The 23,302-nt window shown below is 41.8% G+C and overlaps 1 protein-coding gene across 1 annotated transcript in view; it reads left to right on the top strand.

The window, feature by feature from the left end:
- LOC124805488 (semaphorin-2A-like) overlaps positions 1 to 15,492 on the top strand; it is a 491,457-nt gene extending 475,965 nt beyond the window's left edge. The window contains exons 12-14 of the mRNA XM_047266052.1: positions 3,803 to 4,000; positions 6,562 to 6,805; positions 14,869 to 15,492. Coding sequence (XP_047122008.1) covers positions 3,803 to 4,000; positions 6,562 to 6,805; positions 14,869 to 14,964 — 538 coding nt within the window. The 3' untranslated portion in view covers positions 14,965 to 15,492. The remainder of the gene's footprint in view (positions 1 to 3,802; positions 4,001 to 6,561; positions 6,806 to 14,868) is intronic.
- The last annotated feature ends 7,810 nt before the right edge of the window (positions 15,493 to 23,302 follow it).

Below are 23,302 nucleotides of genomic sequence, written 5' to 3'. Positions count from 1 at the left end.
GACGATACTTCTGATGCCTTGAGCTTAAGGAATAATGGAAGAGACCGAAGGATATACCCCTTCATTTCTGGCATGGAGAGGCGGCGTTCCGTTGTCGCTCTTGGAGCGAGGAACAAGTCTCTCCTCAGTACTTCACTGGGAGAGCACCTCTGTTGAGAGCGAATCGAAGTGCTACTCTATATTGAGTCCTTGTGATTAAGCAGTTCACTGTGTTGGCCGACACACTTATTGTGCGGTGTGAACAGAATTTTAAGTGGCATCCCGGTGGACTGGTTATCTGACCGGTGTACCACGCCAATAGTTGGACTAGGGGCGAATAGGAATCCTTGACTTCATCAAGGCATAGGGAGAGTTTGATTGACGAAGGTCAATCCAGATAGAACGAGAGTTATCTTATTTGTCAGCAGCGAGAGGCGCAGACAGCAGTCATCACAGCTTCTGGTATTGTGCGCTACAGCTATTGCAAGCCCCATATCTCCTCCACAACACTACACTTCACTCCATTTCACACGTGACAGCCTCGACCGTACCTAGCAACATTCTAAAGGATAGTTATTCAAGTTGAGAAGGCGCGCCTCTCAGCCATTCTGCCAAGTCAACAAACATCTTAAACTTTTTACAGAAATTTCATTAGCGAATCCTGTCCTTGAGAGGTAACTTCACATTCCGAAAAGAACCAGGATATAACTTGTTCAATTCATAACTAAAAGTGACATTGTGATTTCTCAGAATTTTTGCAAAATAAATAATAACTTTCATCAGTTTCATGTTTTTCTTACACTAACTAGCACTACTCCAGTACCCAAGTAACCCACTAGTTACGTAAGAAATTTTGTGAATTTTTGTGTCATTTCCTTACAGCGAACGACTCCAGAAGACATTTATTGCTGAAAGTTTTTCAGGCATTTCTCTTTAGAACGTTAGGAGCGTCTGTCTGACTTCTGTAGTTGTGTGGGGGTGGAAATTGCATCTTGCAGGAGCCACAGGGTAAAGGGTGCATCTCAGATTAATCCGTTGCGCAGAATAACAGAATAACAGATCAAGCCCACACCTCAGACAATGTCACCAGGCCACAGTTATTCGCTGTTTGAAGAACATTCTGGGCAGTTAGAGCGAATGATCTGGCCACCCAGATGGCCCGATTTGAATCCCACTGAATATTAACGAGACATAATCGAGAAGTCAGTTGATGTATAAAATCCTGCACCGGCAACGCTTTCGTAATTATGGACGGCTACAGTGGCAGCAGGGCTCGATATTTCAGCACGGTACTTCCAAGACTTGTTGATTCCATGCCACGTAGAGTTGTTGCTCCACGTCCTGTTACAGGAGGTATGCAAGATATTAAGAAATATCCCGTGGCTCTTGTCACTTCAGTGTACAGTCAGATGTTGGTAAGATCTCAAAGTGGTGCAAGATTTTGCAGCTTGCTTTAACTTTTCAGAAAAGTCAACCTGTACACTGTAAAAATGCATCCGCAATGTGTGACAGTTGGAATCAATCGACTCATGTAACAAGCGGTCGCAGATTGCTACGAAATGATCACATAGGCCCCGTCATAGCTAAGGTAGGTGGCAGACTTCAGTTCAATGGTAGGAAACTGGGAAAAAGTTATCAGTCTGTAAATGAGACTGCGTACAAAAATCAAGAGAAACCCATCACAAAACATTGCTCAAGAGGGCGGGATCCATACCAAATAGGACTAATTGGAGGTATGGAACGTATACAAATAAGGCCAGAACGAATGGTCATTTGCTTGCTTTTCGAATGCGAGAACTTTTTTGTAAACACTGGACCGGCAGAGGCATGAAAATGTGCGCAGCCAATTTTCCCGCAAGAGCTAACTTACTGACCTCCAGTTACCAGCATTAACTGAAATCTGCGGATATACTACAGTCTTCCACGTGTTACATCAGTAGGAACGTCAAAGAAAAGATTAGTCCAATTACAGAGTGCATATTGGCATTTATGCTGTCATGTTACACGAGTGAAATTGTATAAATACTATGGAGTACAATAGAAAGTTATCCTCTGCCACGCACATCAAAATTCTTTGCAGGGTATACGGGTAGATATTCTCATTGTCTCAGTGTCCTCGCTACCAAAAAGTTCTCAGTCCAGTCACAAATTTCACTTGATACCCTTGACAACAAGCGTAGGTGATTTAAAAGCTTTTCGGAAAGCAAGAAACACTGCATCTACCTGGTTGTCTTGATCCAAAGCTTTCAGTAGGTCACATGAGGAAAGGGCGAGTTGGGTTTCACGTGATCGACGTTTTCGAAATCCGTGCTGCTTCGCATTGAGGTCATTCTGTTCAACATACTTTATTATGTTTGAGCTCAGGATATGTTCTAAGATTGTACAACAAATCGATGTCAAGGGTATTCTATTTTAGTTTGTGGATCACTTCTATTACCATTCTTGTAGATGATTATGACACGCCGGCCGCGGTGGTCTCGCGGTTCTAGGCGCGCAGTCCGGAACCGTGCGACTGCTACGGTCGCAGGTTCTAATCCTGCCTCGGGCATGGATGTGTGTGATGTCCTTAGGTTAGTTAGGTTTAAGTAGTTCTAAGTTCTAGGGGACTTATGACCACAGCAGTTGAGTCCCATAGTGCTCAGAGCCATTTGAACCATTTGATTATGACACGTGCCTTTTTCAAAGAACTGGGCAACGTTATTTGGTCGAGAGATCTACGATAGGCTATAGTTAGAAGGGGGAGTAACTCAGCTGTAAATTCGATGTAGAATCTGTCAAGAATTCCGTCGGTGCATGGAACTCTGTAGGCCTACATTTTAACGATTTCAGCTGTTTCTCAACACTAATACTTATTTCATTTATCTTTTCAGTTGCACATGGATTTAATTGGGAGAATTGTCCTGGGTCTTCCTTTGTAAAGGAACATTTGGAAACGGAGTTAAGCATTCCAGCTTTTGCCTTGATACCTTCTGTTTCAGTTCTTCTCTCATCTGCTAGGGCTGGACACTAACTTTGGTGCAACTAACAGACTGTACATACTACCACAGCATTTTGTGAAACTCCATTTGACAGTACTCTGCTATAGTAGTCACTGAAGGCATCACACATTGCCGTCTTGACAGCTAAACGTGTTTCATTCAGCATCTCAATATCTATAGCCCTACGCTCTGTTTTACATGTATTATGCAGTAATCTCTGTTTCTTTAGAAGTTTCTTTACAGTGACTGTACACCATGAAGGTTTCCTTCCATTATGAACTGTTCTGCTGGGTGCGTATCTAATCAGTGCGTGGTCTATTCTCTTAAACTTGAGCCAGAGTTCCTCTAAGTGGTCCTGGTCTGTGCTGAAGGTTACAAGTCCTCACTGACCAATGACACTACTGATTTTTTTCTAGTTCACTGTATATATATACATATATATATATATATATATATATATATATATATATATATATATCTGTTTGTTTCAATTACGCGTTGTACTTTGGTAATCATTGTTGCCATTGTCTAACCGATTCATCGTCACTGATACCAGTTTTGATGTGGACATCCTCAAAGAGGTCAGGTCTACTTGTTGCCATTATCTCCATTTCTATCGTCGTGGAACTGAACGGTTGGTAGATTACGCAAGTAATGTTTAAATCTTCTTTACCTCCTGAACCCAATGCCTATCGCCTTCCGCAGCCTGCCACAGTTGGCAAACACTTTGAAGGTCGTCGAAATAGTTGAATACTGCGGGCTGTTCCCTCATCTTGTGAGACGCTTCAGGGTGCCGACAGGTGGTTAGCACAGGGAGCGATCACCGACGGCGTGTCCACCCGCAGGTTGCTGCAGGACGTGACGGAGAGCCGGCCCGGGATCTGCGACGGCAGCGCCGCGCGGCGCGTGCTGGCGGCCACGTGGGGGCAGAGCGTGCACCTGGGCTGCTTCCACCGCGTGCCCAGGGCGCTGCGAGGACACCACTTCTCCTGGACGCACACGCCGTTCTCGCCAGGCGCGCTGCCGGCGCCCATAGCATACAGGTGAGTCCACAAGGAATGTCGCCTCCAAATTCTCGACCAAATACCTTCCACCAGAAAAGTGTGCCAGTATACATTACTGGCCATTGACATACACCGTCACCAAGAGGAGTAGTGACATTGTTAGACAGATAATGTTCATTGAAGTTTATGGTAGTTGAACTAATGAAACGAACACTCTGTTGCCAACTGGACTGAACCCTGTCCCTAAACAAATCTGTGCACTGCATTCTGTATTCTATGGAAGATATAAAACGCGAATCACCCAGAAGATATGCTCTGTGTCATTGTAACTTCATACACCAGCACATCATCAGTGGTTCTGTTATGATTAAAGTTGGATTTCCTTGTGACGTGTAGGACGGCCACGAGCCTGCATTTATACTTTTAGTATTGTTACAAGGCCTAGTAGTGTCTAAGGGGCGTGAAAGGCGTCAGGTATTCTGTGATGGCTGTCAAGGAACAGAGGTGTCACGTGAGGCACTACGTAATCATCACCTGACAGAATTTGAAAGGAACCTCACTGTTGATCTCCATTTCCCCACCTCATTGAGCAAATTTCCAGATTTATCGGCCATCATACGAGACAATGGTTCGATGTTGGATTGCATGGACATTTGAGGGTTGCCATACTTGTCATCAAGGTTCCGGTCATTCACGTCTGACCACCACAATGAAGATTCGCCCTGTTATGCACTAAGCACATAATAACCCCTTCACTTCTCCACCTGCTGTCAAAGAACAAGTTATAGACTCACTGCAGCCCTCTGTGTCATCTGGCACTATTGGTCAGAGACTAGCAGCAGCCAGATCACTGAAGGTTCGCGCCTCATATCCTGAATGACCGTCATCGACGAGTATGGTGCAGACCTAGGGAGAGACCCAATTCTTCCAGTATTTTGGACAGGCACAGCTATTTTATTCCGGCATCGTGGTGTGAGGAGCCATTGGGTATGACTTCAGGCCGTGGTTGGGAGCGATTGACGAAATGGCACAGTAATGCATCTTTATGTGATATCTGTCATGTGATTAGGTTTTCAGAAATTACTGCAACCAGTCGCCTTTTATGTAGATGTATTTTATTTAACCATGACCGGTTTCGAGCTGCCTAGCAACTCATCATCAGATGGTATATACATTTAGTGCTTTTTTGTACCCATTGTGTGGGTGGTTGAGTATCTGTGGAGATAAATCTTTCTGCAGATACTCAACCACCCACACAATGGGTACAAAAAAGCACTAAATGTATATACCATCTGATGATGAGTTGCTAGGCAGCTCGAAACCGGTCATGGTTAAATAAAATACATCTACATAAAAGGCGACTGGTTGCAGTAATTTCTGAAAACCTTTTCACACCACAGTCGCAGTGTTCCACATCCACAATGGATAAAAGTCTTGTCATGTGATTATATCATGATGCCACTTTTCAACTGGACAATGCATGACCATACATGGCACGTATTTCCGTGAACTGTCTGCCTGATACTGAGGTCCTCCTGCAGCCATAAAGATCCGCAGATATGCCCATGATAGAAAATATGAGCGACCACCGCCGACATCCCCTCCTTCCCAGTGACAATTTCCAAGACTCCAACGACTACAGTTGCGGCTTTGCTCAGGATAGGATACAACGGCTTTATGACATCTCACCTAACCGGATGCAGACATCCAGTCCACAGGGGGTACAAGGTCATGCTGATAAACGGGCTCATATTGCTAAATAATTAGTAAATTTGACACATGTTGGTAATTACTAAATAGCTTGCATCGCGGTTTTTTTTTTGTTTTTTTTTATTTTGACTTTCAAACTCTCTTTATTATCTTTTATTTATTTGCTTACTTGTAGTTTTAACTATGAGCTTATTTTCTGTGGTTAAGAGCTCTCTGAAGTCCTTTTTCTGTTTCGTAAACCAATTTGGTTGTGTTTTTTCGTTGCAGAAGCAATAAGATATTTTTGTTGACCTATTCGGATTTTTGCGGTGGATGTGTCCATAAGAATCAGTTCCTCTTTTGCTCATTGTGTCTGAGAGTTTCTCGCTAGTTCGATGAGGGGTTTTGTTTCTCATACGGATTAATTTGTTGTTATGGCATTTGAGGCTCTATTTTTTACTAGTCCAATTTCGAATGTTTTTGAAGAAGTGTATTCACCTATATATCAAATCAGCGCACAGTCCACGCCAGAATGAAAATTCATTGTCGAAGCAAACCTTCAGGTTGTGGGTAATATATGCCTTGTCAATATCTTTTCCTCCATGTGTGCTAGTCCCAGAACGTTGTTGGAGAACTCCGAAGTTCGGAAGGTGGGAGATGAGGTACTGCCGGATGCATAACCATGACGGTGGAACCACCGTCGTGGTTGAATAGCTCAGTCGGTAGAGCACTTGTCAGCGAAAGTCAACACAGCCGGTCCACGATATTCACGTTTGTTGTTTGTTTTGTTTCCTCAAAAGTCTGGCTCAAAGCTCTGGAGATAATAAGGAAGAAGGAATGTAAATGGAGACGCACAGTAGTTTCGTTGTTTTCTGCTTGCTCTCGTGAAAGTTTCTCGGTTCCTCCAGCAGGTCTGACAAGTACGTGGAGACGTCGGAGCACGGCCTGGTGGTGCTGTCGGTGACGGAGGCGGACGCGGGCCGCTACGACTGCTGGCTGGGCGGCAGCCTGCTGTGCGCGCTCAACGTCACCGTGGACGCGTACCGCTGCGCGGCGCCCACGCAGTCGCGCGACTACCGGCAGGTCTACTCGGACTGGTGCCGCGAGTTCGACAAGTACCGGCGCGCCATGCAGGCGTGGCAGGAGCGCAAGGCGGTGAGCCCCCAAAAGTCCTTCTCCTGTACCAGTATCTCGACGGTCATTGAAGAGCCAGTCGTACGAAGGGCTACATGAAAATTGAGGGACCGTTTCCTAACGAATTGAACTTATCTCGTCACGTTTGTTCCTATACATGTCATTTCTCCAACACTTGTAGGCTGCTCGTCACCAACACATTTATCTTAAGAAATGATGTAACCTTAGTCATATATGAGGGAAGCCCATTGAAAGCCAAGAGCCACCAACATTTTTAACGTCATCGCCGTAAAAGTAGGGTATGCACTTTTAAATGGTGCTGTAACCTAGTACACTACCAGAATGGAATGCAACACCTTCAAAGGCTAAGTCATTTTATTAACAAGTGATGTGACAAGTAGTGAATGATTGTATGAATATGTGATAAAAATTCAGCCCAAACGAAAAACACGTGTCATTGAAAAAAGTGCCGAAACAGTCGCATCAATATACAGTCTGGCCCACTCCTGGCTGCAACACAGGCGTGTATTCTCGCATGCAAAACATCATGAAGGTGCCAAAGAGCAACCTGCAACAGAATTCCCCAAGCATCTTGCACCTTTTGCTGCTATTTATTGGTTCTTGCAGGCTCTGGTGAACGAATAAGTTCCTGCTTCATGTCCCATAAGTGTTCAATTGGGTTCCCGGGTTCGATTCCCGGCGGGGACAGGGATTTTCTCTTGATGACTGGGTGTTGTGTGATGTCCTTAGGTTAGTTAGGTTTAAGTAGTTCTAAGTTCTAGGGGACTGATGACCATAGATGTTAAGTCCCATAGTGCTGAGAGCCATTTGAACCATTTGAACCATTTGTTCAATTGGTGAGAGATCTTGTGATCTTCCTGGCCACAGCATTTGTTTAACACCATGATAACCACATTTGTCGCAGCAGCCGTACTTAGACGTGCATTGTCCTGCTGAAAAACACAACATCTTCCTATCGAAGGAATGGCTGTAGCACAGCTGCAATGTATGGGGCACTGATTGCTTTACCCTGCAGAAAAATCAAATGTGACCGCGATATGCAATTTCTGCACCCTCCACACCATGAGATGGGTGAATGCACTCTAGGATAGGTAGCTGACCAGGTCTCTGCCATACACGTGTACGTCAAAAATGGTTCAAATGGCTCTGAGCACTATGGGACTTAACATCTATGGTCATCAGTCCCCTAGAACTTAGAACTACTTAAGCCTAACTAACCTAAGGACAGTACACAACACCCAGTCATCATGAGGCAGAGAAAATCCCTGACCCCGCCGGGAATCAAACCCGGGAACCCGGGCGCGGGAAGCGAGAACGCTACCGCACGACCACGAGCTGCGGACACGTGTACGTCCAGCACTTGCACACGCACAGAACCTACTCTCATCACTGAAAACAACAGAGCGCCATTGCTGTGAACAGTTTACTCTTTCACGACACCAGTGTAGCCATGCTCGGCGGTGTTTGTGATAGCCTGACCACAGGCACATGTGATCTCTAAAAAACGGTTCAAATGGCTCTGAGCACTATGGGACTTAACAGCTATGGTCACCAATCCCCTAGAACTTAGAACAACTTAAACCTAACTAACCTAAGGACTTCACACACATCCATGCCCGAGGCAGGATTTGGAACTGCGACCGTAGCGGTCGCGCGGCTCCAGACTGAAGCACCTAGAACCACTCGACCACTCCGGCCGGCTGTGATCTCTACCCTGCTGCAAGATGAGAGCTTCCAACGGTCCTTGGGGACACTTTAGTTGCGGCATGTCTGTGTCTCATCTGTGGATGATGTTTCATCGGCACCGCTGTCTGCAAAAAGCTGTCGTTTATGACGTGCGTCTATCCTGCACGTATGTCCAGAACCTGGTTTATGGGTGTGAAAATGTTCCACAGATCACTGCTGAAAGCAGCGACACATGAGCGATACATTGTGTCCATCATATGCAGCAATCCGTCCATAAGTTTAGTCAGTTTCCCACAGGCCCACAATGCGACGCCGTTCAAATGCTTAACTTGTTCAGCAGGCGGACGTAGCCGTTGGTGAGGCGTGGTTGTAACATGTAATTAATTTAGCAAACTCTCTTCAGATAAAACTCAACACTGTTAACGCCTGCAGAGTCGAAACATAGGTCGCATAGACAGACTTCCTGAGCGCCACCTGATAGCCGATAACCATGAGAAATGATTCACTAATACTGCAACTCAGGATGCACGTATTATACACTGGTGCCACTGAATAGAATCCTTGACGGTGTTGCGTTGCTTTCCGGCACTGTATATTTTGATGTTTTTTACATCATCATCACCATCATCATAATTGCCATTGGTCTACTGCTGTGTTGGTCGGATCTGTGTATCTCAGTTGCTGGTGGTCCATCACCTTCTTAATGGTGCTGTGTGCGCTGCAGTACAGCACATCATCCAGGTTCTGAAATATTTTCTTCCCTCTCGGTGTTATGACAGTTACACTTCCCTTGACATCAGCGTTACTAAATGGGTAAAATGGACCACTAGTTCCAATTGTTTGCTGCCTGTCTGACAGCTTTTAATTATAGCCAATGTTTGATTTTCAATATACCATATTTTTATTGACTGAATTACAAACATTAAAATGCTGTCGTGGTCTACTATTGAAGATGTATAATCTTACATTAAAGGCTTAGCGCAGTAAGTAAAGTAATGAAGCTGCAAACTGTTTATGTGACTTGAGGAAGCATAACTTGGGCTATATTCATCCATTTTTTGAGAATGAGAGCACTTAGAGGCTCCCAGTAGATTATGCACATAATTTTAAACAATTTCGAAATATTTTCCTGCTGAAACTTCCGCAGAATATTTTGATGGAAAAAAAAGTTTATCGCTTATTACATTTTCTTTGTTCACAGAGTAAGACTTCAGCATCAGGCATCACGTTTTAATTTATTGCTTCCTTACAACTAACTCAACCTGAAAGAAATAAAACCAACATCGTTAGTGTTTTGCCTCTTGCACTATAGACGTTTAACATGCCTAACATTAAATATTTAACACAAGTGGATAGCCTGGTAAAAAATGAAACTTTTTCGAAACGGCCTCAAATTTTAAACATAAAATTTTTGCGTATTACTAAATATGAGTACAAAGATACAAGTAGATCCATCGAAGAGTTCTTAAGAAATTATTACTTTATTTTATTTTGAAGGATTTTTAAAAGCTTCTTTTATATACTAAACTTACTAAAAATGTGCTTGAAAAATTGGAGACTGTATTTAATAATGCAGACAAACACTTTTGTATAAGATTTCTGGAAGTCTTTTACAGTGACCTTAAACATAATCTTCAAATGTCTGAATCTTTTTACTGAAATTAAACATTCAGAGATCAATATTTTATTTTCTAAATTTGTTTCAAAATTATACTCAAGAATCTTAGCACTGATAATTTTCTCCAAAAATTTCATCCAATCTAGGAAAAATTTACTATGAATAAGCTATATTTGAATGTTCAGTTTCACAAATTGGAGATAAACCCAGTCAAAGTTAAAACGCAATCACTCCCCACTTTTTCCTCCAAAATCCATCTGGGTTATTTCCGCTCTCTTCCGAGCTTTCTGAGCTTGTATGACCGTCATTCTGGAATCATGCTGTCTTCTTTTCTCGAATGACAGGCACCGTTAACTTTTGCTTTCTTTTTCGTTCGTCTCTAACTTTCTTCTTCATGTTCTCATTGTGACAGTGTAGTAGTCTCTGCTAAAAAGTAAATGTCGTGTGACTAGGGCCTTCCGTCGGGTAGACCGTTCGCAGGGTGTAAGTCTTTCGGTTTGACGCCACTTCGGCGACTTGCGCGTCGATGGGGATGAAATGATGATGATTAGCACAACACAACACCCAGTCCCTGAGCGGAGAAAATATCTCCGACCCAGCCGGGAATCGAAACCAGGCCCTTAAGATTGAGATTCTTTCGCGCTGACCACTCAGCTACCGGAAGCGGACAGTCTCTGCTGATCTTGTTGCTGCTGTCAGATAGCACGCTTGACCGAACTGTTAAACAGCTTCTGTCACAGCTCGTTCTACTTGTCTTTTGAATACACGTGCGTCCTTTGGGTACTTTGATCAGATTGTACTATGTACTATTTGCATGCTCTTTCTAGCTCTGCATCTGGAGAGAATTTTATCAGATAGCAACCTCTGATAAACAGATGTCATTCTAACAACGATAGATGGTCTCTGAGCGGTATGGATAGCAGTTTTGTGTGGTGGGTTTGAGGTTGAAAGTGACCAAACTGCATGGTCGTCGGTCCCGCAGTTTTGTGTGATTTAGTTTGTTCTCATTTGGCAAGAGAATAATTAAAGACACGCCAAGAATTCTCAACTTTTGAACACTTAATGTGTTGGGTTTCTCATTAGTGCTCATGCAGTGGTACAGTGTTACATAGATCGAACTTTTCATTGTCGTTGTATATGGAGCATTGTCAACAATGGCTCTTCTGTAATAATGAGCCAGCCTTACAATTGATCCCTCTTTCAAACTTTTACGTGCTTTCCCACCGAAGGTCACGTTTTGTGCCCGACTTCCCTTCACAGCCGTACTTAAATCCTGTTCCAAGTTGTTTCGCAATGTGATTCACACACTCTTCCTCGACAATTTCTATGTTCTCATAGACATTCAGTTGAACTTATTATATATATATATATTACATTTCTCTTTGCAGTTTCGCAAAATCGTTTTGCATTATAACAATGCATATACGAATGTGCATATTCAAGCAAAAAGCTTGTTCTTACAAAAATTTGGCATTTTTTTTGTCAGACCATCCCCTCTATTCATTTGTACACTAATCAGTCGGTTGGTCCTGTTTTCTAAGTGCAAGTTCTGTTCTTTAAGGAACTGGTATGGGGTGGGAAGTTACTCGTATCCGTCCATTACTGGTTTTATAAATCCCTCCTTCTTCATTAACATATGAGGGCTTGCTGGAAAGTAGTGCCTCCGAAATTTTTATGTGAAAACTATTAAAGATTTTCAAATCAAACAAACCTTAGTAAAATTCTACGTCTTTACTCTTCATACCTACAAATGAATTTCTTCACATAGTCAATCTGGTAGCGAACACATTTGTCCCAACGAGAGACCAGTCTGTTGACACTGCCACTGTAGAATGTTTGAATTTGTTGATGGTGCCACAGCGTCAATTATGCTTGCACCGTTTCATCATTATCAAAATGAAGTCCTCGGTAGTGTCCTTTAAGTTATGGAAAGAGATGAAAATTGGATGGGGCCAGGTCGCCCATACCTAGAAAGAACATGTCGTTTCTAAATCTCAATCATCGTAGCCTTCTTCCTACGAGTTTCATTCCGTTTTCATGTAGTGGGCATCACTGCATTATATTTTCTCATTATGGATGTCAAATCGTTGGAGACAGGAAACAGAAAATATCTTATCGTAATTCGTTGACAGAGACACCTTTTCATTCAAGTAGGACGAGATTATAAGTCACTTGCTTCCCAACTGCAGTCTCTTTTCTCAGAGTATAGTTCTAAGGTACAATGTGAAACACCTTCTCCAGGTCAACAACACACGTGCATGGATTCCTTCGTTTTTTAGTTAACCTCTCTCCCCCAAACTTGCAAAGAGTCTATTGCATCTAGTGTGCCCCCATTCTGTCTAAGACCAAACTGCTCGCCTGACAATTTCTCCTCCATTACCTTCCCAATCTTTGATTCGCAAGGGTAATTGCCCTACTCGAGCTACAGGGTGGTCCATTGATCGTGACCGGGCCAAATACCTCACGAAATAAGTATCAAACGGAAAAACTACAAAAAACGAAACTCGTCTAGCTTGAAGGGGGAAACCAGATCGCGCTATGGTTGGCTCCCTAGATGGCGCTGCCAAAGATCAAACGGATATAAACTGCGTTTTTTTTTAATAGGAACCACCTTTTTATTACATATTCGTGCAGTACGTAAAGAAGTATGAATGTTTTAGTTGGACCACTTTTTTCGCTTTGTGATAGATGGCTCTGTAATAGTCACAAACATATGGCTCACAATTTTAGACGAACAGCTGGTAACACGTAGATTTTCTAAATTACAACACATTACGTAGGTACGTTTGAACATTTTATTTCGGTTGTTCCGATGTGATACATGTCCCTTTGTGAACATCATTTCTGAGAATGCATGCTGTTAGAGCGTGATTAGCTCTAAATACCACATTAATGCAATAAATTCTCAAAATGATGTCCGTCAACCTTAATGCATTTGGCAATACGTGTAACGACATTCCTCTCAACAGCGAGTAGTTCGCCTTCCGTAATGTTCGCACATGCATTGACAATGCGCTGATGCATCTTGTCAGGTGTTGTCGGTGGATCACGATAGCAAATATCCTTCAACTTTCCACACGGAAAGAAATCCGGGGACGTCAGATCCGGTGAACATGCGGGCCATGGTATGGTGCTCCGGCGACCAATCCATCTGCCATGAAATATGCCATTCAATACCGCTTCTACCGCACGCGGACATCCATCATGTTGGAAGTACATCGCCATTCTGTCATGCAGTGAAACATCTTGTAATAATATCGGTAAAACATTACGTAGGAAATCAGCATACATTGCACCATTTAGATTGCCATCGATAAAATGGGGGCCAATTATCCTTCCTCCCATAATGCCGCACCATGCATTAACCCGCCAAGGACGCTGATGTTCCACTTGTCGCAGCCATCGTGGGTTTTCCGTTGCCCAATAGTGCATATTATGCCCGTTTACGTTACCGCTGTTGGTGAATGACGCTTCGTCGCTAAATAGAACGCGTGCAAAAAATCTGTCATCGTCCCGTAATTTGTCTTGTGCCCACTCGCATAACTGTACACGACGTTCAAAGTCGTCGCCATGCAATTCCTGGTGCATAGAAATATGGCACGGGTGCAATCGATGTTGATGTAGCATTCTGAACACCGACGTTTTTTGGGATTCTTGATTCTCGCGCAATTTGTCTGCTACTGACGTGCGGATTAGCCGCGACAGCAACCAAAACACCTACTTGGGCATCATCATTTGTTGTAAGTCGTGGTTGACGTTTAACATGTGGCTGAACACTTCCTGTTTACTTAAATAACGTAGCCCGCCGAAGTGGACGTGCCGTTAAAGGCGCTGCAGTCTGGAACCGCAAGACCGCTACGGTCACAGGTTCGAATCCTGCCTTGGGCATGGATGTTTGTGATGTCCTTAGGTTAGTTAGGTTTAACTAGTTCTAAGTTCTAGGGAACTAATGACCTCAGCAGTTGAGTCCCATAGTGCTGAGAGCCATTTGAACCATTTTAAATAACGTAACTATCCGGCGAACGGTCCGGACACTTGGATGATGTCGTCCAGCATACCGAGCAGCATACATAGCACACGCCGGTTGGGAATTTTGATCACAGTAGCCATAGATCAACACGGTATTGACCTTTTCCGCAGTTGGTAAACGGTCCATTTTAATATGGGTCATGTATCACGAAGCGAATACCGTCGGCACTGGCGGAATGTTACGTGATACCACGTACTTATAGGTCTGTGACTATAACAGCGCCATCTGTCACAAAACGAAAAAAGTGGTCCAACTAAAACATTCATATTTCTTTGAATATGTAATAAAAATGGGGGTCCTATTTAAAAAACGCAGTTGATATCCGTATTGCAGCGCCATCTAGCTGGTCAACCATAGCGCCATCAAGCTAGACGAGTTTCGTTCTTTGTAGTTTTTTCGTTTTATGCTTATTTCGTGAGGCATTTGGCCCGGTCACTATCAATGGACAACCCTCTATATTACTTAACACTCATTATCTTTGGTATTGGGATCGTTAGCACTGTCAGATGTCCTCTGACCATTCGCCGTTTTCATTGTTACATAGTCTTAAGACTTCTCTTATGCCTTCTTCATTCACTTAACTATTTCCACTGTTTCCCAATTTTTCATTTGATGAATGACTAATTATTTGCTGACGAGAGCTGGCCTCCTGAACTCGCTAGTAACTTCCGCGCAATGAGTAGGCTGAAGCAGAAGTTGTTTTGTGTCAACGTTCGTTCCTTGTTCCAGGTGTGTGACAGTCGGCAAAGTGACAATCAACAGCGCAGTGTCGCGTCAAACAACGTGCTCCCGGAGGTGGAAGCCGGCGACGACGCTGCTAGGTAACCTGACAAACACATGCACAGGCGCTGCCTCTTCCGGCAGCTCGCCGGCTGGTAAAGAAGAGTGGACTCGTGTTCCGGCGTGAAGTGCTGACTGTGTGGCTGCTTTGCGCCGTCTTGTTTTCGCAACAGGCGCTGTGCCAGGCGCCTGCTGCAGAACGATAGTCTCACAAATCCTTGGAATGCTGTCTACTGCAGTGTCACAGGTGGCAGTGCAAGCTGCAGACGCTCCATGACAGACGAGTATTACTCATTTTGTTTTCACTTATCGACTCACCGCATACTCGTCTCGGGCAGAAATGCAGTCGTTTTGTGACAAGTTAATTTTTGTCTTTCTTCCACGTACATTAAGTTAATAACGAATACTAAGCTCCACGATGCCCTCATAGTTCAAAACTCGTTTCCTTATCGTATTATTAATGCGACACTATCAGTCTGCTCTACACAAATTGTGCAAAGTTCGAGCATAGGCTGCTAACTTCAATACACGTCTGAAATATGGTATAGAAACACAAGTCCGATAAAGTTATGGTTTAACAGTTACAAGTACTACAGTATCGCCGATTACGACATTTGGGGGGGGGGGGGGGGGGGGGGTAGGACGTCAAACGAGCCGACTTGGAGCAGGAGAGGCACCACAGAACGTTTTAATTTACACTGTCTATACTTTTACAAGTAAATTCATAAAACTTTGTCAGCATGACCAGGAAGGATTCAGGATTCACACTCGTAACAGCGGAAGTTCGAAAACATAACAAAATATTTTTTTTACAAGTGAAATTCCATCATATTTTCACTTACTAAGGTACACTTTTCTTCATGAGTAAGAGACACTGTTCGATGAATTTTGCATAGCATACAAACCATACTTACAGGTGTCTGAAACTCTATAATCTATTTAATTTACGAAAAAAATGAATGAGATGTTGCGTTTTAAATTTTATGTTTATAAAAAAATCAAATTTTGTAGTTAATTATCTCAATTTTTACCACAATTTGTAATAGATTTGGAAAATTCTAGATTGTATACACCTGTAAGTATGGTTTGTATGCTGTGCAAAATTCATCAAAGAATCTCTCTTACTTGTGAAGAAAAATGTACTTATAGCAACAAATGTAGCCAACATTAAGTGAAAAAATGATGAATTTTCATATCTAAAAAAAATTTAGTTTGTTATGTTTTTGCACTTCTGCTGCTATGAGTGTGAATTCTTAATCCTTCCTCATCATGCTGATAAAGTTTTATGAATTTATTTGTAAAAGTATAGAGAGTAGAAAATAAAATGTCCTGTGGTGCCTCTCCTGCTCCAAGTCAGCACGTTTGACGTCGTCCCCCTCTTAAAGCTTTTACAATTCACGTGCAGAACCATCATCTCTAGCATAAAACCACAAGAGATACCTGAAATATTCTCCACCCTTATCGGTACACTCCTGGGCATCTTGCACTATTGTGTTGCAACCTTTTGTAAAATCCTCAGGTTGAAGGTGAATAGTTTTACAGATATCCACGATGAAATATGGCATGTCACCCGACTGTTACAAGCAACGGTACCCTCTCTGTGGATTTTAGATGTCTCCACAGGTATAAATGTTTTGTGCTCGATTCCGGAGACTGTACAGGGCATGAAACCTAGAGACTCGTCATATGCTCCTACCAGACATCTCTGATGATAAATTTCAGTTAATGTGATCTGGAAATTTCTACTGTAATATGCTAGATATCTGTCACACATAGATCATAAGCTGATCACACAAATAAAACATAACACGATTCGCATCCAATGTACTGAATGATGCTAATAGGTAGCGTTGATATAAGATGCAGTGGCTAAGGTGTCAACACAATATTTGACTGTAGCTCCAGTCAAAGCCCTCGACTGTTCTTTGAACTCAAGAATATAGCAAAGCCAAGAAAAAATAGTGTACTGAATACATTCAGTTGTTCACTGAATAACGCAGTTTTTATTGGATGAATGTCATACCATATAACTAATTGGTAAATCAAACTCTAGCAGATATATGTTAGTGTAACATTTATATCTGTGTGTTTAACATATCCCCAAACTTTACGTATTTATTTCAGTCCCACCCCGCATGTGTTTCATCCTATGTTGTCACAGTACTTGCACAGAGTATTGAGAACATGCCTAGCTTGTGTTTTCAGATCTGTTACCGAAATTCAGGGGGTGTACATAACGCAAGCCAGACAAAATATGAATGTGTCGGTCAATTTTATAAATGAAATCTTTCTCTAAACATCGGAGTGTTCGCTAGCGTTAATTTCGATTGATTTCTTGTGCGTGTATTCAGTCTCAATCATGTCCACACCCAAGTTCTGTGCGCCGTCGACTATCGCTTGCTTCAAAACGCCACGTGATATGCCAATCTTCCTTATATAAATAGAGTCTCAAACCTCTGGACGTTATCGGAATCCGTAACTCTCAGAAGTAAAAAAAAAAATGATGCATTATAGATCGAAATTGCCTTGAAGAACTAAATATTACGTACACTGTGTGACATACATGCTTCACTAGCAGCAGCTAATGTCATTCGCGTATTTGACTACCGTACTGAAAAAAAAAAAAAAATCTCTCTGACGTTCTTCCACGAATATTGATAATTCATTTTATGCGCCAGCTTGTCCGACAATTAAGTGCAAACCTCGGGACGAAATCCAAAGTTGTCGTCCCCTTAAACGATTAACAGCAATCTCACTATTACTTCAAAGCTCGCCACTCGGATTTAAAATGTGCTTCTCAGTTTATTTGTAGCACCCTTGTTACCTTACGTACTAATTTTAAAGTGTACTATCAGAAAACTAGAAACGAAACTGTTTTGCGAAAATATTTTAAGAAATTTACAACAATTACTTTAAGAGCTGTTTCATAAGCAGTGCTTCTCACAATCTAAAAATGAAATTACAACAAAAAAATTTCTGGAAGTCTTTCATTATATATACACATTGTATGTAAATCTGTACATATTTCGCTTAATATTTATGTAATAAAGATTTTTATGAAAAAATGTGTAAGGTATGAGTTATAATTACTTGCTACTAATGAATTAGAATTTACAAACCTCAATAGCTAATGTAGAGTATGTAGAGTATCAGCCATAGGGGATTTTTGATGATTCAGGTATTTAATTTTGAAGGAAAGGGGACTCTGGTATTATCAGTTCTTCGGCTATAATAAGAAATTACGAAGTATTTCACTCCACGTTCCACAAACTACACTTACAACACAAAATGTTTTCCTCTTGCCCACATAATAGGACTCGAGGTAACATTGGAGTCTGATAAAGCAGCAACGCTTTGAATCAGTTCTCATGGAATCGATGTGTCGTTTAAAGGTAGCGTTACTTTATGCTAATACATGAAATTAGTTATGATAAAAGTGAGTACACTCATCTCAGTAAACAAAAACTCAAACTAGTTAACCAGTGGTGTGTAGGCTGCATGGCAGCGCAGCCGAAAACCAGTGCAATCAGTTCTCTCCACATAATATCCTATCATATTACCTCCTTCATACACATCGTTACTTTCAGGTGGAACCCTCTGAATGGAGAAATCTTGGATAACATTCAATGCCCTGTTGCGAGACTAAACCGAAAATACACAGTAACTTACTGCTGGGTAGACAATTTTCACAGGTAGAGATATTTTTGTTTGCTGCCGCACGTATATTTTTCAGTTGAATGAGTACTGGTGTTTTTATTCGTTTCTCGACAGTCGCCAACGATCGCAAGCGGTCTTCTCCGTTCCTAAATTTGGTTTAAAGTGCAAATAAAGCCCAGCATAGTCTAATTTGAACTAACTATGCTCGATAACAGACGCAATAATGAATGATCCATTTAATGAATAAACAAAATCTGAATGCGACCACACAAAAGAAAGTTAAGGAGGCAGAACACACCTATTTAAATCTCAGAAGGGAACAACGGTAAGCATAGTATCAGTTGGCTGAGCACAAGTTTATAAGAAAATCATCTGTAATTTTTCAGTAGCAGTGAATGTGTGCTGCAATTCAACTTACTGTTGGTCACAGTGCTGGGAAAATGTAGACTTTTCATTGTAATTATAACATTCAAATATGAAACATTGGACATATACGCTTCTGTAACTCAAGTACAGCATATCTCCAGGTTGCAGCATCTCCAGGACTTACCTTATTGTAAAATGCATGAAACAGAACGGGTATACATAATGTACAGGATAAAAGATTATGTCTGTGATATGAAATTTTAGACCAAATTTACCAGTCGTACCCGTTGTCAGAGACAAAAGTTACATTTCGCAACATGCGATAATTTAATGGAGGCATAATAAAAGTTATGCCGATATGCCAATACATTTAAGTACCAAGTCAATGATTAGGGAAGCTGAAATAAGAGAGAACATTTCAGATGAAAATCATATAATTAATTCAAAAATCAAGTGAACAGAGTGACACATAACCTCTTAACGGAACACGGACATGTACGTCAGATATGCAGACATTACATGAACCAAATTCTGTACATGATATAAGAAGTTTAACAAGCTGAACTGAAAGGAATAATGACTGGGCTGATTGAACTGCTCGTCGGACCGCATGACTGAATTTGGATTATCTTCCTAAGTTCGTGGCTGTTGGCCTCATAGTGGATGAACTTAGTACATCAAGTAGAACATAATTACACTCGCAGCGTTCATAGCAAGTTCGCTATATAAATCAGTGAGAAACTTGACCCTGAAATGTAAATGCGTAGTAGTTCGCGAAACGTAACGAAATCACGTTGCAGATGGTTAGTGCCTACACATAACTTCCGAAACATAGTCTACCTCACCAGAAAGCAAACACAGCGACCAGCCGGATTCAACCGAGTATGTTTCACGTGCGTATTAAAGACTTCATTCAAATATTCACTCACAGCTCCTCGTTCAGCGTGTAGTGCAGTAATTGGCTTCTTGTCCCATAAGTGAAATACAGGACTTTTCGTAAGGTTCAAAGACTGTACAAGCTAACCAAACTGTTTGTAGTCGATTCTTGGTACAGAAAACCAGGTTTGTATTATTTCAGCAATAGAAAATTGCGGAATAAAAAACTAAAAATGACTGTTTAATATGAAACTTCGACTGCGAACGATGGTGAAAAAGCTACCCTTCGCATGTCGATTGACTTTACTCTGTGTGTTTGCTAAGAAATACACTTACACATTCACTACGGCCTCATATTTTTAACTCGACATGTTGACGTGGAGCTAGAATACAAATACGCCACATCCTATGACAAAGAAATATAGTGGAACTGGGAATCCCCTCCCAAATGTTCCCAACTGGGGCAGATTCTGCCCCACTACGGTCGCACCTGGCATTTAACTGAAAAAACTGTCACTTTGAAATGGATCAAAAATCGAAGACCTTATTCTACATTTCAAAGTAGTGAATGAAATGTATGTACAACAACAACATCGTCAACAATAACATCAACAACAAAAATTTCCACCATCCAGTGCACTGATGACACAACCTTCCTATTCCTTTGCCATACCGTCCATAAATTCCATTCCTGTAGCTCAGTTTCAACCACATCACCTCTTGGTGCAACTAGATTCCTTCTCTAAATAAACCCAGGAATATTTAAAGTCAGGACTCCGTGAGGTTTTCCTAATCTTGTATGACTGTCCCATCCAATCAACTAACACACTCAAGTATGTCAGAGTAAACGACAACCGAAAATTTACATGGAAACCTATCTACTGATTATCCCATAAAAAGGATACAAAAGCCCAGAAGTATCAACTGGGTGACCATGGGAATGCATCCTTCCACTATTCTGCACACCCTCATATCCTTTATCTGTCCCATCCTCTGTTTTTTAAATGTATATTGAATGAACAGTTCACAAAAATTCTATCATTCTCGCCAAATTGTTGATGTCACACATATCCTCTTGTTTTCTTCATACGGTTACCTTCACCTGAAGCTGTTCTTTGCCATTTCATCAGTTTTACCTCGATCCTTACACATACACTAACAACTCCACATATCCTTTATCTAGCTGAAGCTCGACTCCACACACCCCATTGTTCCGCATCTCTTTTCAATCGTGAAATGTTATCTCACTTCAATCAATATGTTGCATCTTTCTCTAAGGAATTTTAGTAGACTTTTTCTACTAGACAGTGGAATAAATCCAGACAGTTATCCCTCCTACAGATCTGACTCACTTTGTATCCTCCCCTAAATGAGGGCTTCATCTTCTGTTCGCATCCTCTAGTGCCCTTTCTTCCTCATAACGATAGCCTGGCCTCAACCCTTACTACACCGAACCAAATTTAAATGTTCACCTGCAGATCAATTTCCATCATTACACCCATTCTTGCTGCACTAATGCCCCACTTCGAAAACCGCCAAAGCCACGTAACCTCTCGTCTTTCAACTTATCCACTCCCGTTTTAGACCTTCCCAAGTTTTAGTGCAAACGGTTTATCTATTTTTTGTTTCTTTTAAAGGTCAACTTGGAATAATTTTAATATTCGTGTAAATGTCTTTAAAACCACTCTTGTTAGTTTAACTGATTGTGGCTGAAGAGTTGTGTGTGGCATCACTCCGCATTATAAAATTTCTGGATCTTAACAGCAAAGAACCGTGCTCTGCAACAGGCCATCCTCAAACAGCCGACCCTGACCACTCTGAGAGTGGAATGTTACAACCAAAAAATATTGTTTACCATTTGACACTCTTTCCTAAGAATCAAAATAGGCCTGTCCAGTGTTGTATTACTTTAAAACTTACCGTGCATTATGTAGGAATATTAGCATCTAACTCAGTCATCAAAAGTTGAAAATTTCTTTCAACGTTATTGGTATGTACCGCGTTATAGAAACCAGCTATTAACTTCTTTGATAACGAAGTGTTCACGGTCTAACTCACATAAAATTAGCTGTTCCACTACTTCCTACGGCTCTTCACAATCTTGAAAGCCGTTTCTTTCAAAAATGGTTCAAATGGCTCTGAGCACTATGGGACTCAACTGCTGAGGTCATTAGTCCCCTAGAACTTAGAACTAGTTAAACCTAACTAACCTAAGGACATCACACACATCCATGCCCGAGGCAGGATTCGAACCTGAGACCGTAGCGGTCTCGCAGTTCCAGACTGCAGCGCCAGAACCGCGCGGCCACTTCGGCCGGCTGTTTCTTTCAGTGACGTGAGTCGGAACAGAAAATCCAACTTGTTTCTTGTGGTCACTTAAGTTCTTGGTATGCTCGTAAGGACGCAGTCTGATCTATGGCGATGTTGATAAAACCGTAGTTTTTCAACTTTCCACATTTTTACAACTTATTACATTAAGCTTACTGCTGAAACTATACCCAGTTAGATTCCAGAGTAACATGAATTATAGTAATATAGCTGCGTGAGACAACATATCTGTAAATCACACAGGCTGTGCAACTATTTACTTGTTGCTGACAAACCCAACGCTGTTATTTTAAAAAAACTGCACATGCAGTGGGGAAAAAAAACAATTTGACGCTTATAGAGGGACCAGCGTGGTGAAAAGTTTTACCATGCCCTTGTTACAAGTTAAATAACTGTGCTTACACGTAACTGACACGGTGAGTCTGTTCTCGGGTGGCAGAGAGTAATACAAATACTTCATTGAAATATGTTGATTCAATTTATGTAAGGAAAATTATTTGTGGTGGACCGATATTACTATCGTCAGATTCCCACTTCCATGAAGCATGTCAGGAAACTCCCCCATCACTAATTTTCTGTCTTATTTCACAAGAACTGACCAGCAGATGGCGGTAGCAATGCTGAGAAAAAGCGAAAATAATGTACGCGATATAGCTGGAGTTGGTTGTAAGATGTGGACAAGTACTTAAGAAACTGTATACAATGTGCCCAACTAGTCTGTTAAACATTTTGCTAGCAAAATAAAGAAAAAAAGAAAACTAGGACGAGTTCCTAAAAAAGCCCTAAGAACATCCATAGAGGTTTCCTGCTTAAAAGCAAAATCCAGTCAAACCACATTATTGGTGAGAAATTATTTCTTCCTGTGTTCTAATAAGACCTTGGTTAGTTCTATCACATCAGCGTCAAATTATCTACATTTATACGTACCATTTCTCGTCACCTGAAAATGCAGTATTGTTGAGCGTCAATGTCTCCACATTACTATCTCCAACTCCACGCACATTGTAGCGCGGTGTTTTCTACATTTGCCATTGACTCACGGGCCCGTGTGACACATCAAAAGCTTGCCCCTCACGGCTCCCACTATTCCGTACTCCGCCTCTCCATGCGCACTTGTACTCTTGTGTCATAACGTATCGTGAAAGCCGCGAGGCGA

Source organism: Schistocerca piceifrons, chromosome 7 (genome assembly GCF_021461385.2).
Source record: "Schistocerca piceifrons isolate TAMUIC-IGC-003096 chromosome 7, iqSchPice1.1, whole genome shotgun sequence".
Classification (NCBI taxonomy): domain Eukaryota; kingdom Metazoa; phylum Arthropoda; class Insecta; order Orthoptera; family Acrididae; genus Schistocerca; species Schistocerca piceifrons.
This window is presented reverse-complemented; position numbering and strand designations above follow the sequence as displayed.